The sequence below is a fragment of the Bos mutus genome, chromosome 25, assembly GCF_027580195.1.
Source record: "Bos mutus isolate GX-2022 chromosome 25, NWIPB_WYAK_1.1, whole genome shotgun sequence".
In the NCBI taxonomy this organism is placed as follows: Eukaryota; Metazoa; Chordata; class Mammalia; order Artiodactyla; family Bovidae; genus Bos; species Bos mutus.
Window position 1 is genome coordinate 6584755 of NC_091641.1, and position 16803 is coordinate 6601557.

General features: G+C 52.8%; 1 protein-coding gene and 1 pseudogene across 1 annotated transcript; both read right to left on the reverse strand.

Moving 5' to 3' along the window:
- Positions 1 to 4212, reverse strand: LOC138985587 (2-acylglycerol O-acyltransferase 3-like). Its single transcript, XM_070362567.1, has 9 exons — positions 4186 to 4212; positions 2841 to 2893; positions 2299 to 2411; positions 1969 to 2039; positions 1498 to 1702; positions 1014 to 1188; positions 854 to 864; positions 243 to 434; positions 1 to 155 (listed from the first exon to the last, which is right to left on the reverse strand). The coding sequence occupies exons 1-9, from the start codon at positions 4210 to 4212 to the stop codon at positions 1 to 3; spliced, it is 1002 nt and encodes a 333-aa protein (XP_070218668.1).
- Positions 4213 to 5769: 1557 nt separating this feature from the next.
- Positions 5770 to 14804, reverse strand: LOC102269907 (2-acylglycerol O-acyltransferase 3-like; annotated as a pseudogene).
- Positions 14805 to 16803: the final 1999 nt, after the last annotated feature.

The following is a 16803-nucleotide window of genomic DNA, read 5'->3' on the forward strand; positions in this document are numbered from 1 at the left end:
CTAGATGAAGGTGAGGTGAGTAGAAGCTGGGAGGCCGCAGCTCTCCTTGTGTTCCTCAAACAGTTGCTCCAGAGCCTTCATGTAGAGCCTGTGATAGTGGCCCACCTGCTCCTTGGTGGGCTGTGGGCACTGGGGCACTGGGATGGGGAGGCCCACTGCAGGGACAGGGGACACAGGTCAGGGAGGGGCCTCGGCTGCCGCACATAGATCAGCGGCCTTCTTCCCTGGACACGGGCACTCACCCACAGTGGTGATGGGTCTGGCCAAGGGCATCAGGCCCCAGGACTTGGCTGAGAAGAGACCACGGCCCCAGAAGATGCAAGGAGAGAAGTTCAGGAGCCTCTTGATGGTGACCTGGAACAGACAGGAGTCTGGGGCAAAAGCCTTAACTCTGAAGACGTCATTCTCCCCAAAGGAGCGGGGCACCAGGGGCACTGGGAAGGGAGGGGCAAGAGAGGAGAGAAAATGGCTGGGCACATCAGGGGCTGGAGAAGCACTCCCAAATTCCTCCCCCACAGGTTACCACCTTCCTAGGCATTAGGAGCAAAGGATGGTTCTACTAGAAAGATCTGGATGAAAGGATTTTCTTTCTTAAGACCAATGTGTCCTGGACTTTCTTATATACATTTTCTCACACAGTCTCAACTACAGTGTGGTGGCAAGGCGGGCGTGAGCTCTGTTTCACAAGTAAGAGGGGTGCAAGGTCTCGCCTGTGAGAGGGCATCATAAAAGAATGTGAGCCGAGGGCATACGAGCCCCCAGGGTCCAGCGCTTCGCACTGTGGTCCTGTCTGTCTCTCTGCGTGGCAGGAAGCCTGGGGAATGGGCACCAGGGCTGGACACAGAGCAAACACCCAAAGTCTGCCTAGAGCGCCCTCTAGAGGTGGGCACGGTGGAAGCTCTAGGGACACACAGCCCACCTCCAGGGGGCGGGTGTGCACAGATAGAGGGTAGACGAGCAGACACTGTGAGGTTCTGACCATTGAAGGCAGCCCTGGGTGGGCCCCTGCTCACCCGTGCCTCAGTGCCAGGCGGACGAAGCCTTTACGATTCCGGAGAGTGAGGCAGTGCTCCCCTGGGACGGTATGCAGGGCCTCATTGGCCCCTCCGACCACGATGACCACAGCCCTGCCGAGCTGTGGTTGAGATAGAACATAATCCAGGCTCTGACGGTTCACAGAACATATTCCTGTGGGCATGAGGAGGTTCAGGAACAGTTAGTGCCCCTCATGGGCCCGATAGTCCCTCACCTCTCCCTTTAGCACACTGAGTATTAGACATCACCCCATTCTCTCCACATTCCCTACCCCTGTGCTCCTGTCCACGTGTCCTACAGTGCCTCTCCCAGCACGGATGCAGGACACGTGGGCCAAGCCACCTCCTGTCCCCCACTGTGAACCCGGCCAATTCAAGCCAAGTGCCTGGGGTGGGTGGTGACTGGGGGTCACTCTGGCAGGATTGGGGTGGGGTCACCCTCTGTCACTCAACTCAAACTCACCACAGGACAGAAAGTACTCTCGATGGCCTGGCATGTACAAGAGACAATTCAACACGGCCAGTGAGAACCGAAGCCCTGGGAACAGCTGCGAGCAGCCAGTGCCCTCCGTGCTGAAGTTACAGAAGGTTCCGAAGCTCATGATCCCATGTGGGTGGGACAATAGCACGTAGTTCCTGTCTGGGGGCAGCTCTACTGTTTTCACCAGCTGTGGTGGGAGGGGGCAGGATGAGGGAAAGAAGGCAGAGAAGGCAGGCCCCCAGCTGAAGGGGCTTCCCTCCCACCAAGATCTTGAGAGTTCAGGATAAGATGGGGTCAAAGGCACCAGGATCCACTCTAGAACACCATCCCACCCCCTGCCCCATTACCTGAACTTAAGCAGCCAGAGGTGAGAGTCCATCATGGGGAGGAGAGAGGAGATGGGAGGTAAGGGAGCGGGAGGAGTGGAGCATCCCTTGGAGGGTGACCTGCTACCTTAATGGGGAAATAATCGCTCAGGTGTTTCCACACAGTGCAGTTCTTCAACCACTGATTACGCCTTCCACCTTGGGCAGAGGGATAAGGGGGGAAGAATCACTACAGACACCATTTATCACCTCCTTCTACCCGGGCCTTGTTTTTGTTGTTTACCTGCTAAGTTGTGTCTGACTCTCTGTGACCCCAAGGACTGCAGCATGCCAGCCTTCCCTGCCCTTCACTATTTCCCAGAGGTTGCTCACACTCATGTCCATTGAGTCCGTGTTGCCATCCAACCATCTCGTCCTCTATCACCCCCTTCTCCTCCTGCCCTTGTTTAGCACTCACCTTGCTGGGGTGTGTCCCAGTCCAGGAATAACCATACCAAGTAGAGAACAGAGAAATACCAGAGCGAGGTGAAGAGGAGGAAGAAGCCAACAAGGGAAAAGAAAGGGCCTAGGGAAAGTTGAGAGGGAAAATGAGTTAGATTGTGAAAACCGCAGTGACTTCTCCCTCTCCCCTCACCAGTGAGAGCGTTGCCTGTCTCCCTGATATACTTTGACACGTCCCTCCCTTTGCCCTGGGCTTCCCTAGTGGCTCAGACGGTAAAGCATCTGTCTGCAATGCAGGAGACCCAGGTTCAATCCTTGATTAGGGAAGATCCCCTGGAGAAGGAAATGGCAGCCCACTCCTGTATTCTTGCCTGGAAAATCCTGTGGACGGAGGAGCCTGGTAGACTACAGTCCATGGGGTCGGGAAGAGTGGGACAGGGCTGAGACTGCACGTCCCTCCCTCTGCCCTGGTGGTCCAGTAGTGGGGGCTCCAGCCTTCCTCCCTCTCGCCCCCTTTCCCACCTTCCCAGTTGGACCCCTGCCGGATCCCCTTACAGGAAGAGGAAACAGAGCACAAATTGGTAGGTGCTCAGTACTTCTAACCACTGTTTCTTTGGAGGTTTTCATGCGGGGTGGGTGGTGGGGTGGTGGAGACTCCCAGGTGCTCCCCTTCAGCCAGCAGGGCTTCGAACCAGGAAAATGGGATGAAGGCTTTGGTTGGAGCGCAGGAAATCTTTCTGGTCTGAGTGGCCAAGCGCTTGGAGCCTCCCAGGATCGCTTGTAGGGGGCTGTGTGCGTGGGGAGACTCTCTTATCAGAGCCCCAGAGGTCTCCAGTCTGCTCTCACTTATCATGAACTTCTCCAGTGGGTTGGTCTGGGCTGGTCCCCTCTTGCGACTGGGAGATGGCCTAGGGGGCGTGCCGTGGAGGCCCAGCCCTCGGTGCATTAGAAATCATTGTGGGCAGGAGTTGCAGAAGAAGCCAGAGAGCCCACCCACTGGGTCCCAGCCCTGACTGTGTGATCTCGCCGTTCCTGGACGAGCGCGCCCTAGTGTTTGAGTCTAGGAGTGTCTAGGCCACTCGGAGGCGTTAATTAGCGCCCAACCCCGAGGACAAACACACCAACACACAAGTTTATGCCCAGGTGGAATTTCAGTCGCCAGCCACACTCCTCCAGAGGCTTGAGGCCAACTAGATAAAGACGAGGTGCCTAGGGGCGGGGACCCAGTAGCACACGGTCTGATCTTGAAATAGCTGCGAGAGCCGCTCAACTGACGGGAGACTGAGAGCAGCGCGTGCGCATGCGCTGAAGTACCCCTTCTGCCCCCACTGCCCGCACAGTTGTACCGGGGTGGGAGCCCCCAGTGTGGGCAGAAGAGGATCAAGAGGGGTGATCGCTGAGATGCTTTGAAGTCCCCTTCCCTCTTAAGGGATCCAGTGGGACAGAGTTCAGGGCTGGTGGGTTGGCCAAATGCCAGCCTGGGGGCGGGTCTGGCACCAAGTATTCAGGCCCCAACCTGGGACCTTCACCTCCCAACCATGCGGGGGCCTTGAGCCCTGGAGGGGGGAGCGGGCTGGGGAGCCTGGGGGCAGAGTAGGCATAGGTTTCAGGTGTGGAAGGGCAGGAGAAGGCCCTGGGGCCTGGAACATTCGTAGAGCCACTCTCAGCAGCGGCCCAATGTTTCCTGTGTCTTTCCACCCAGAACCCCGGTGGGTTCAGAAACTGTGGAGGGCCTCATTCTCCCCTAAAGAGAAGACTGGCACCGGGGAGGCTCTGGGGGCACAGGGGACACCTGATTCCGGGGTCCTGGAAGCGGGGCTCCTCCCCAGCAGCCTTTCCCTAGAGGCCAGGCCCAGCTACCAACCATCCCCCCCCAACCCCCGCCACCTCCGGGGTTCCTCACCGGTGTTCCAGTGCCAACTTGACACATCCCTGCTGATTGCAGATCTGCAAGCTCAACGATCTGATCTGGGATGTAGGCATTGACTCCAGCTGGTCCCTGGGCTCACCCAAGGCCAGAGGTCTGGGCCAGTGGGGCTTGCCATGTATGTGGTACCCTGACTAGCAGGGGTCCCCGTTTAACCCCGGAGCTTGGCCCTGTAGGGTAGAGGATGTGCAGATCAGATCAGATCAGATCAGTCGCTCAGTCGTGTCCGACTCTTTGCGACCCCATGAATCGCAGCACGCCAGGCCTCTCTGTCCATCACCAACTCCCGGAGTTCACTCAGACTCACGTCCATCTAGTCAGTGATGCCATCCAGCCATCTCACCCTCTTTCGTCCCCTTCTCCTCTTGCCCCGAATCCCTCCCAGCATCAGAGTCTTTTCCAATGAGTCAACTCTTTGCATGAGGTGGCCAAAGTACTGGAGTTTCAGCTTTAGCATCATTCCTTCCAAAGAAATCCCAGGGCTGATCTCCTTCAGAATGGACTGGTTGGATCTCCTTGCAGTCCAAGGGACTCTCAAGAGACTTCTCCAACACCACAATTCAAAAGCATCAATTCTTCGGAGCTCAGCCTTCTTCACAGTCCAACTCTCACATCCATACATGACCACAGGAAAAACCATAGCCTTGACTAGACGGACCTTTGTTGGCAAAGTAATGTCTTTGCTTTTGAATATGCTATCTAGGTTGGTCATAACTTTCCGTCCAAGGAGCAAGCGTCTTTTAATTTCATGGCTGCAATCACCATCTGCAGTGATTTTGGAGCCCCAAAAAATAAAGTCTGACACTGTTTCCACTGTTTCCCCATCTATTTCCCATGAAGTGATGGGACCGGATGCCATGATCTTCATTTTCTGAATGTTGAGCTTTAAGCCAACTTTTTCACTCTCCACTTTCACTTTCATCAAGAGGCTTTTTAGTTCCTCTTCACTTTCTGCCATAAGGGTGGTGTCATCTGCATATCTGAGATTATTGATATTTCTCCCGGCAATCTTGATTCCAGCTTGTGTGTCTTCAAGTCCAGCGTTTCTCATGATGTACTCTGCATATAAGTTAAATAAGCAGGGTGACAGTATACAACCTTGACGTACTCCTTTTCCTATTTGGAACCAGTCTGTTGTTCCATGTCCATTTCTAACAGTTGCTTCCTGACCTGCATACAGATTTCTCAAGAGGCAAACCCTACAGCTCTTAGCTAAGCACTTGCCTGTATTTATAGTGGGAGAAGTGACCCAGCCAAGGGAAGAGACTTATGCAAGCTCATGCAGCAGAATTAAGTCTCTGTGAGAGGAGAATTCAAGGTTGTGATACTCAGTTTAAGGCAGCAAGTCCATACCCACTAGGATGGGCTGGAATATACATGGCATTGGTTACACCCGAAGCGAGAGTCTAAGCTCGGCTGACATCCATTTCTAGGAAATGGTAGTGTGGGAGAACTTTAGCTTTTATTGGCACAGTAGCATGGCAGTGGGTGGGGGTCTCAAGCACTGGGATCAGGGGCTGGGGGAGCGGTGGTGTGAGGTGGGGAGGGGTGAGGCCAGGCCTAGATGAAGGTGAGGTGAGTAGAAGCTGGGAGGCCGCAGCTCTCCTTGTGTTCCTCCAACAGTTGCTCCAGAGCCTTCATGTAGAGCCTGTGATAGTGGCCCACCTGCTCCTTGGTGGGCTGCGGGCACTGGGGCACCGGGTTGGGGAGGCCCACTGCAGGGACAGGGGGACACAGGTCAGGGGAGGGGCCTCGGCTGCCCACATAGTTCATAGAGGCCTTCTTCCCTGGACATGGGCACTTACGCACAGTGGTGATGGGTCTGGCCAAGGGCATCAGGCCTCAGGACTTGGCTGAGAAGAGACCACGGCCCCAGAAGATGTAAGGAGAAATGCCCACAAGCTTCTTGAAGGTGATCTGGAACCAGGAGTCTGGGGCAAAAGCCTTAACTCTGAAGACATCATTCTCTCCAAAGGAATACATGGGCATCAGCGAGGCTCTTGGTTGGGGGGCAGGGGGCGGTGCAAGGGGGCAGAGGGCTGGTCAGGTCAGGGGCTCTAGGAGTGCCCCCACATTCTCCCCAACAAGATACCACCTCCCAAGACCATTTGAAGCGAATGACAGTAGCTACAAAGAACTCTCTGGGAGAAGGGACTTATGTTTCTTGAGAAACAAGTGTGTACTGGGCCGTCCTCTATACATTTTTATGCACAGTCATCAACCACCATATGGTGGAAAGGTAGGTGTTAACCCTGTATCACAAGTAAAGAAGCGTGGGGCCCTCGTGGTTGTCCAGTGGTTAAGAATCCACCTGCCAATGCAGGGCACAGGGGTTTGATCGCCGGTCACCTAAGATCCCACATCCAGCAGGGCGACCAAGTCAGTGTACTCAACTGAGCCAGTGAGCCTAGAGCCTGTGCTCTGCAACAAGGGCAGCCACCACAAGGAGACCCCGCGTACCACAGCTGGAGACTAGACCCCAGTCACTGAAACTGGAGAAAGCCCACACGGCAACGAAGACCCAGCACAGCCAAAATAAACACATAAATAATAGATGGGTTTTTTAAAAAAAGAGAAGTTTGCAAGTTCTTGTCTGTGAGATGGTGTCGTGAAAGATTGTGAACCAAGGGTGTCTGAGTCCCAGGGTCCAGCGATTCGCACTGTGATCCTGTCTGTGTCTCTGTGTGGGAGGAAGCCTGGGGAAGGGGCACCAGGGCTGGGCACAGAGGAAACACCCAACGTCTGCCAGGAGCACCGTCTAGAGGTGGGCACGGTGGAAGCTCTGGGGACACACAGCCCACCTCCAGGGGGCCGGTGTGTAGGGATAGAATGTGGATCCCCAGACACACTGTGAGGTTCTGACCACTGAATGCATTCCTGGCTGGGCCCCTGCTTACCTGTGCCTCAGTGCCAGGCGGATGAAGCCTTTACGATTCCGGAGAGTGAGTCAGTGCTCCCCTGGGATGGCATGCAGGGCCTCGTGGGCTCTCCCGATCACGATGACCACAGCTTGGCTGAGCTGGGAGTGGGCAGAATAAAATCCAGGCTCTGGTGGTTCACAGAACATACTCCTGTGGACTAGAAGGCGTGCAAGGACAGTCAGTACCCGCTACTTGGCTCCCTAATCCCTCACCCTGCCCTTTAGCACAGGAAGTATGAGCTCTCCACCCCTTTTCTTCCAAACTCCATATTCCTGTGCCCCTGTCCCTGTGCCCCACAGCACCTCTCCCAGCAAGGATGTGGAACGCTCGCTCCCAAACCAGTCACTGACCCACACTGTGAGCCTGGCCAATGTTCAAGTCAGGTCCCGGGGCTGGGTGGCGCGTTGGGGGCCACTCTGGCAGGAGTGGGGGGGCCCCTCCTCCACCTCAGGTCAAGACTTGAAAGAAAAGTGAAGTCAGTCAGTCGTGTCTGACTCTTACAACCCCATGGACTGTAGCCCACCAGGTTCCTCTGCCCATGGGATTTGGAGTGGGTTGCCATTTCCTTCTCCAGGAGATCTTCCAGACCCAGGGATTGAACCCAGGTCTCCCACATTGTAGGCAGACACTTCACCGTCTGAGCCACCACGGACAAGACTTACCATAGGACAAAAAGTAGTCTCGATACACTGAAAGGTAGAAGACGTCGTTCAGACCGGTGGTCTAGGGCCGAAGCCTGGGGAACTGCTGGGAGAAGCCAGTGCTCTCAGTCGCGAAGTTACAAAAGTGTCCGAAGCACATGCGGGTGAGTGACCAGCAGGTAACTGTGGTCTGGGGGCAGCTCTGCCGTTTTCACCGGCTGTGGGAGCGGGGTGGGCAGAATGAGGGGAAGAAAGCAGAAAAGGCAAGATACCAGCTGAAAAGACCTCCCTCCCCACCAACAGACGTGAGAGTTCAAGGTCCTACTAGGGTGTCAAGGGCACAAGGGCTACCCTCTGGATCACCATCCTACTGCCTGACCTGTTGCCTGAACTTAGGCAGCCAGGGCTCAGACTCAGCCTGGGGAGGGGCAGATAAGGGACAGAGAAGGAGCAGAAGGTGGAGGGTGACCTGTTACCTTAATGGGAAAATAATCCCTTCAGTTCAGTTCAGTTCAGTCACTCAGTCGTGTCCGACTCTTTGCGACCCCATGGATTGCAGCACGCCAGGCCTCCCTGTCCATCACCAACTCCTGGAGTTCACTCAGACTCACGTCCATCTAGTCAGTGATGCCATCCAGCCATCTCACCCTCTGTCGTCCCCTTTTCCTCCTGCCCCCAATCCCTCCCAGCATCAGAGTCTTTTCCAATGAGTCAACTCTTCGCATCAGGTGGCCAAAGTACTGGAGTTTCAGCTTTAGCATCATTCCTTCCAAAGAAATCCCAGGGCTGATCTCCTTCAGAATGGACTGGTTGGATCTCCTTGCAGTCCAAGGGACTCTCAAGAGTCTTCTCCAACACCACAGTTCAAAAGCATCAATTCTCCTGTGCTCAGCTTTCTTCACAGTCCAACTCTCACATCCATACATGACCACAGGAAAAACCATAGCCTTGACTAGACGGACCTTTGTTGGCAAAGTAATGACTCTGCTTTTGAATATGCTATCTAGGTTGGACATAACTTTCCTTCCAAGGAGTAAGCGTCTTTTAATTTCATGGCTGCAATCACCATCTGCAGTGATTTTGGAACCCAAAAAAATAAAGTCTGACACTGTTTCCACTGTTTCCCCATCTGTTTGCCATGAAGTGATGGGACCGGATGCCATGATCTTCGTTTTCTGAATGTTGAGCTTTAAGCCAACTTTTTCACTCTCCACTTTCACTTTCATCAAGAGGCTTTTTAGTTCCTCTTTACTTTCTGCCATAAGCGTGGTGTCATCCGCATATCTAAGGTTATTGATATTTCTCCTGGCAATCTTGATTCCAGCTTGTGTTTCTTCCAGTCCAGCGTTTCTCATGATATACTCTGCATATAAGTTAAATAAGCAGGGTGACAATATACAGCCATGACATACTCCTTTTCCTATTTGGAACCAGTCTGTTGTTCCATGTCCAGTTCTAACTGTTGCTTCCTGACCTGCATACAGATTTCTCAAGAGGCAGATCAGGTGGTCTGGTATTCCCATCTCTTTCAGAATTTCCCACAGTTTATTGTGATCCACACAGTCAAAGGCTTTGGCAAGTTAATAAAGCAGAAATAGATGTTTTTCTGGAACTCTCTTGCTTTTTCCATGATCCAGAAAATGTTGGCAATTTGATCTCTGGTTCCTCTGCCTTTTCTAAAACCAGCTTGAACATCAGGAAGTTCATGGTTCACATATTGCTAAAGCCTGGCTTGGAGAATTTTGAGCATTACTTTACTAGCATGTGAGATGAGTGCAATTGTGCGGTCATTTGAGCATTCTTTGGCATTGCCTTTCTTTGGGATTGGAATGAAAACTGACCTTTTCCAGTCCTGTGGCCACTGCTGAGTTTTCCAAATTTGCTGGCATATTGAGTGCAGCACTTTGACAGCATCATCTTTTAGGATTTGAAATAGCTCAATTGGAATTCCATCACCTCCACTAGCTTTGTTCGTAGTGATGCTTTCTAAGGCCCACTTGACTTCACATTCCAGGATGTCTGGCTCTAGGTCAGTGATCACACCATCATGATTATCTGGGTCATGAAGATCTTTTTTGTACAGTCCTTCTGTGTATTCTTGCCACCTCTTCTTGATATCTTCTGCTTCTGTTAGGTCCATACCATCTCTGTCCTTTATCGAGCCCATCTTTGTATGAAATGTTCCCTTGGTATCTCTAATTTTCTTGAAGAGACCTCTAGTCTCTCCCATTCTGTTGTTTTCCTCTATTTCTTTGCATTGATTGCTGAGGAAGGCTTTCTTAGCTCTCCTTGCTATTCTTTGGAACTCTGCATTCAGATGCTTATATCTTTCCTTTTCTCCTTTGCTTTTTGCTTCTCTTCTTTTCACAGCTATTTGTAAGGCCTCCCCAGACAGCCATTTTGCTTTTTTGCATTTCTTTTCCACGAGGATGGTCTTGATCCCTGTCTCCTGTACAATGTCACGAACCTCATTCCATAGTTCATCAGGCACTCTATCAGATCTAGGCCCTTAAATCTATTTCTCACTTCCACTGTATAATCGTAAGGGATTTGGTTTAGGTCGTACCTGAATGGTCTAGTGGTTTCCCCTACTTTCTTCAATTTAAGTCTGAATTTGGTAATAAGGAGTTCATGGTCTGAGCCACAGTCAGCTCCTGGTCTTGTTTTTGTTGACTGTATAGAGCTTCTCCATCTTTGGCTGCAAAGAATATAATCAAACTGATTTTGGTGTTGACCATCTGGTGATGTCCATGTGTAGAGTCTTCTCTAGTGTTGTTGGAAGAGGGTGTTTGCTATGACCAGTGCATTTTCTTGGCAAAACTCTTCGCCCTGCTTCATTCCGTATTCCAAGGCCAAATTTGCCTGTTACTCCAGGTGTTTCTTGACTTCTACTTTTGCATTCCAGTCCCCTATAATGAAAAGGACATCTTTTTTGGGTGTTAGTTCTAAAAGGTCTTGTAGGTCTTCATAGAACCATTCAACTTCAGCTTCTTCAGCGTTACTGGTTGGGGCATAGACTTGGATTACTGTGATATAGAATGGTTTGCCTTGGAAACGAACAGAGATCATTCTGTCGTTTTTGAGATCGCATCCAAGTACTGCATTTTGGACTCTTTTGTTGACCATGATGGCTACTCCATTTCTTCTGAGGGATTCCTGCCTGCAGTAGTAGATATAATGGTCATCTGAGTTAAATTCACCCATTCCAGTCCATTTTAGTTTGCTGATTCCTAGAATGTCGACATTCACTCTTGCCATCTCTTGTTTGACCACTTCCAATTTGCCTTGATTCATAGACCTGACATTCTAGGTTCCTATGCAATATTGCTCTTTACAGCATCGGATCTTACTTCTATCACCAGTCACATCCACAGCTGGGTATTGTTTTTGCTTTGGCTCCATCCCTTCATTCTTTCTGGAGTTATTTCTCCACTGATCTCCAGTAGCATATTGGGCACCTACTGACCTGGGGAGTTCCTCTTTCAGTATCCTATCATTTTGCCTTTTCATACTGTTCACGGGGTTCTCAAGGCAAGAATACTGAAGTGGTTTGCCATTCCCTTCTCCAGTGGACCACATTCTATCAGATCTCTCCACCATGACCTGCTTGTCTTGGGTTGCCCCACGGGCATAGCTTAGTTTCATTGAGTTAGACAAGGCTGTGGTCCTAGTGTGATTAGATTGACTAGTTTTCTGTGAGTATGGTTTCAGTGTGTCTGCCCTCTGATGCCCTCTTGCAACACCTACCGTCTTACTTGGGTTTCTCTTACCTTGGGCGTGGGGTATCTCTTCACAGCTGCTCCAGCAAAGCGCAGCCATTGCTCCTTACCTTGGACGAGGGGTATCTCCCCATTCTTAGGCTCCCCCCTTTCCCTAGTGTACCCTGGGCACTGCTCTGCTCACCCATGAAGAGGAAAGTGAGCATGTATTGGCAGGTTCTCAGTACTTCCAGCCACTGTTTCTGCAGAGTTTTCTGGCTGCGGGAAGGCAGCAGGGCAGTGGGGACTTTCAGGTGCTGCCCTTCTGCCAGCAGGGCTCCTCGCCCCGTTTCTGTTTGCGGGTCTCCGGGAGTGTCTAGGCCACTGTAGGGTGCAGCGAGGCACGTGGATATCCATGCTGAGCACAAACCCACCAGCCAGTTCACTTCAGTTGCTGAGTCGTGTCCGACTCTTTGTGACCCCATGGACTGCAGCATGTCAGGCTTCCCTGTCCATCACCAACTCCCGGAGCTTGCTCAGACTTCTGTCCATCGAGTTGGTGATGCCATCCAACCATCTCATCCTCTGTCATCCCCTTCTCTTCCTGCCCTCAATCTTTCTCAGCATCAAACCAACCAGCACAGCAGGTCAATCAGGACAGAGTCCAGGGCTGGTGTTGTTGCGAAAGGGCAGCCAGGATTTCAGGCCCCAAAAGCAAACCTTCACTTCCCAGAGCACACTGGAGCAAGTGGGAGGAGTTGGGGGCATGACACCAAGACCCACCCCCAGGTGCTTTAGGGACTCTGTGATCTCTAGTGTGGCCAGTGGATCCTGCAGGTCTTTGGCAGTGTCTAGGCCACTGGGAGGTGCAGCCAGACGTGTCAATATTCCAGCCAAGCACAAACACAGCAACACCACAGGTGGTTTCCACCTTTAATTTCAGTCCCCATGACATCCACCGAGGGAACTGTTAGGGGAAGCACACTGATTGAAACCGCCCACCCTGGCCAGGAACCATAGTAACCATTTGCATGAATTGTTTTACGACAGGAGGTCCTGCTAAGGAACACGGAACTAATAAGCCACCGAAAGAGTTCGGGAAAGGTCAAAAGGAGACACCACGTGTCCAACCACCTCCCAGAATCCTCTCTGGCATCCATCTTGGCTGAATAAGGCGTGCATCACCAGGAAGGACTCTGAGTCAGAATGATTGGCCAAGGACAACCCGGAAAATAATCCCATCACCATAAAACCCAAGACTGCAAGCCATGTGGCAGAGCTGTTCTCCTGGGTTCCCTTACCCTACTGCTCTCCACCCGGGCGCCCTTTCCCAGTAAAATCTCTTGCTGTGTCAGCAGATGCGTCTTCTCGGACAATTCATTTCTGAGTGTTAGACAAGAGCCCAGTTTCGGGCCCTGGGAGGGTTCCCCTTTCCTACAACAGAACCACCGAGGGCTGGGGGCCGCCTAGTGGAGGAGGAGGTACCTGTGGCTGGGGACCCCATAGTGTGTCTCGTGCTTTTGGAAAGCTGGGAGAGCCGCTGCAGGTAGTCCACACTCAGCCATCCATCAGCGCAGGGGTGAGCCTCAGGGTTTGCTGAACTGGGATTGGGGACCCAGCTTGGGCAGAAAGAGGCCAGAGGGGTGGCCGCTGCAACTCCTCTTCCCGGCGCCCGGGATCAACTGGGACAGAGTTCACGGTTGGCCCAGGTGTCAAGGACCAGCCTGGGGACAAGGCCAGCTGCCAGAATTTCAGGTCCCAAACATGAACCTTCACCTCTCAGTGCAGGTAGAGACCTAAAGACTGACGTCTGAGTCCTCCTGAAAAGAGGGAGGAGGGCGCTGGGAGATGGAGCTGGGACCAGGTGCCCCCAGTGGGGAAGGAGGGCAGGGAGGAAGTCACCACAGGGACTGGGGGTCCTGAGACCCAGGGCTCCCCTGCTCACCAGCACACAGGATGTAGTCCCAGAAGACAGGAAGATGACCAGGATGGGGCAGCTGGAGCAGGTGGGGCCGGAGGCCAGGGACGAGGCGGGAGAAGCCGTTGGTCTCTGTGCTGAAGGTGCTGAAGGCCCCAAGAACCTGGACTCCGAGAGGGTGGAAGCTCCACTAAGAGGTAGTTGTGGAAGGGACCCAACTCTGTGGTGTCCACCAGCTGGGGACACAGGGTGCACACCAGTTTGGGGTTTCTAAGTTTGGACTTTGGGGGTCACGGTCCCAAGGGTCTACCCTGAAGCCCAGCTCCCACCCAGCACAGAGCTCCACAGTGCCTCAGTGAGATGGGGAGGTGGTCCGAGAAATGTCTCCAGACAGCCCAGTTGGGGACCCAGGCACAGCCGCGGCCTCCTGCCCAAGGTGTATTTCTGTCTCCATAGAGCTCATCCAGGTAGTGAATTCTAGGATCCAAGCCTGGCTCAGGAGTACAGGGAATAAGGCAGTCAGGCACCCCTGGGCTGGAGGTGGTGGGAAGGGGTGTGAGGACTCTGACTCCAGAGGTTTAAGTCCCAGCTTCCCCCTTTACCCCCTTCCCTGTTCCATGGTTTCGGGTCCATCTGTCCAACCTACATCTTTCTCGTCTCTTGAAGGAACCCCTCCTGCCCCACACCGCCAAGAGATCCCAGCCTCGGCTCCCTCCCACCTTGGCATTGGGAAGCAGAGAGCCAGACCCAGGGGTCCTCAGGGCTTCAGGGTCTCACCAAGCTCCAAAATGGAGAAGCTCCATCGCAGGAGGGCACACCTGGAGGCCAGTGGAGGTGGCTGGCCTTCTGTAGAGGGGAGTCACAGAGGGGCCACTGTGGCTCTGAAGCTTTCTGTCTTCTGGCCCAACCCCCTGGCTCTGACCCCTGACCTGGGTTCTGCCCTCTTTTCTGCCCCCTCTGCTGACCCGCACAGTGGACCATCGTGAGCTCTGGAAAGGGAGGGCTAACCTACTCTTTGGGTTCACAGCGCTGTGACCAATAGGACCCAAAGGGGAGACCAGGGACGTGGCTTGGAGTCTGGCAGTGAGGAAGGTGTTTGGACATTGTGGAGGTCAGGACTGGCTCCCTGTGATGAGCAGACTGGCAGGGTCCTGGGCCAGTGGAAGTTGCCATGTCTGTGTACCCTGCATAGCAGCATTCCCCGTTTGTCACCCAGGCCTGGCCCCTGTGGGTTAGAGGAGGTTAGACCTGCAGGAGGATTTATTCCCTGAGGAGCAGCTTAGGCCTCTGTGGGGAGACCTCTGGAGGGAAGGGTTTTATGGGAAAGGCTAACGGTTGGGGAGCCCCTGCAAGTGAGAGCCCCCTGGGCTGTGAGCACTCCATCCACGTGGGCCGGGCCAGTCCTCACTGTGACCATGGCCCTGTTCAACATGCCTAGAGGCTGCGGAGCAACCACTTTTTCCAGGTCAGGGACTGACACCTTTTTAAATTAATTAATTAATTTTGTGGGCTGCGCCTTGCCTTGTCACCAGGGATTGAATCTGGGCCCTTGGCCATGAGAGGGCAGAGTCCTAACCACTGGACCTACAAGGAATTCCTAGGATGTCACTTTAAAAATCTTTTTAAAACATTTTGATACAATTTTTAAAGATTACTTTTTAAAATTTTTTAATTTATTTTTTGGCCACACAGTGCAGCCGATGACATCTTAGGTCCCCAAACAGGGATCGAACCCTGGCCCCCTGCACTGGAGAGAGGGAGTCGTAGCCACTGACTGGCCAAGGAATTCCCTAAAGGTCACTTTTCGTTTCTAGTTCTTACAACACGTTGGCGCTATTTCCCATCTTGGACAAACATCCTTGAGCCCATCTTACACTCAGTATTTTATGATGATGCTGATTTCCCCACCTCTACATCCTCCACTGGTAGGACATGTCTTTTTTTTTTTTTTTTTTTTGAATGTCACTTTATTTTTTAACTTATTCATTTGGCTGCATTAGGCAGGACCTTTCATTCCAGCACACAGACTCTCTAGTTTTGGCACAAGGGTTCCCCGTCCAGAGGAGCCAGGAGTTGAGCTGCACGGGCTTAGTTTCTCTGTGGCATGTGGGATCTTAGTTCTCCGACTAGGGATTGAACCAGCATCCCCTGCATTGTAAAATGGGTTCTTAACCACTGGACCACCAGGCAAGTCCTGAGCCATGTTGAATGTCACTTCTTTTATGGAAGCCTGACGCGTAACTGTCAGAAGCCTCTGTCACGTGTCACATTCTCTCCTGGCACAGAATACTTTCCCTCCCCATCACCATGATTTTTTTTTAAACGGGGACCATTTTTATAGTCCTTATTGAATTCGTTACAATGTTGCTTCTATTGTTTACATTCTGCTTTTTTGACCATAAGGCATGTGGGATCCTAGCTCCCCAACCGGGGATCAAAGCCACACCCATTGCATTGGAAGGCAAAGCCTTAACCTTTGGACCACCAGGGAAGTCTCCCATCATGGCAATTTTCTGATCAAAGTCTCCTGCACACCGTGAGCAACAAAAAAATTGTGCTCATCACTGCAGCCGTCACGATGGGTGCCCAGCACATGGGAGATGCTCCATGAATGAAGGGTGGAGACAGGATAGGCAGCTTCCAGTACTGCCTAGACTGACACACCCTTTCTGCCCCTGTTCTTGGCCTCACACCTGTGCAGCTTCACTGACCAGGGACCTTCTGTTAAGAGAGGTATTTCCTCCTATCCCTGCTCAGCCCACTCGCATCACAGGGCAAGTGATGAGGGTGGCGGGGGCCTGGGTGAGATGAACTTTAGAGTCTGGCCCTCTAGAGACTCAGTCCATGTGGGAAGGTGACCCGCCCAGGGGGCCAGGAAGGATGGAAGGATGGTTTCATGGATGAAGTTTTCCTGGGAATCCAGGTAGGAGGAAGGAAGGACAATCTAGCTGTGGATGCAAGTGGACTGTTAGAAACTGGAATGTCCTAGGACAGGTGCCTGGCCTTTAAAAGGCTTCTGCCAGGGAATGTTGGGAGATCAACACAGGAAGGTAGCTGGTGCAAGGCTGGGGAGGACCAGGATAAAGGGGCCTGCTCTGCTGTCCTCAGGGCACCTCCAGGGGTCTCTGCAAGCCTTTGATGGTCCCCTTGAGACTAGCGGCAAAACCAGCTCCAGAAGGTCTTTTTTTTCAAGGCTGCTTCCCTTCCCCTTCTTCCAGGAAGCGTTCTTGGGTTCACCCTCCGGATTCCCCTCTCCTGATTCCATGTGACTAAAAGCTGAGGCCCAAGAGCTCCCAATAGTTTCCAGCCTGTCTTCCCTCCTACAATGCATGTCCCAGCACTATCCCTGGACCCTAGCTCAGGGCTGGGCCTCTCTCATCCTTTCTGCATGGGAGAAGATGCCATCAGGTGAGGAG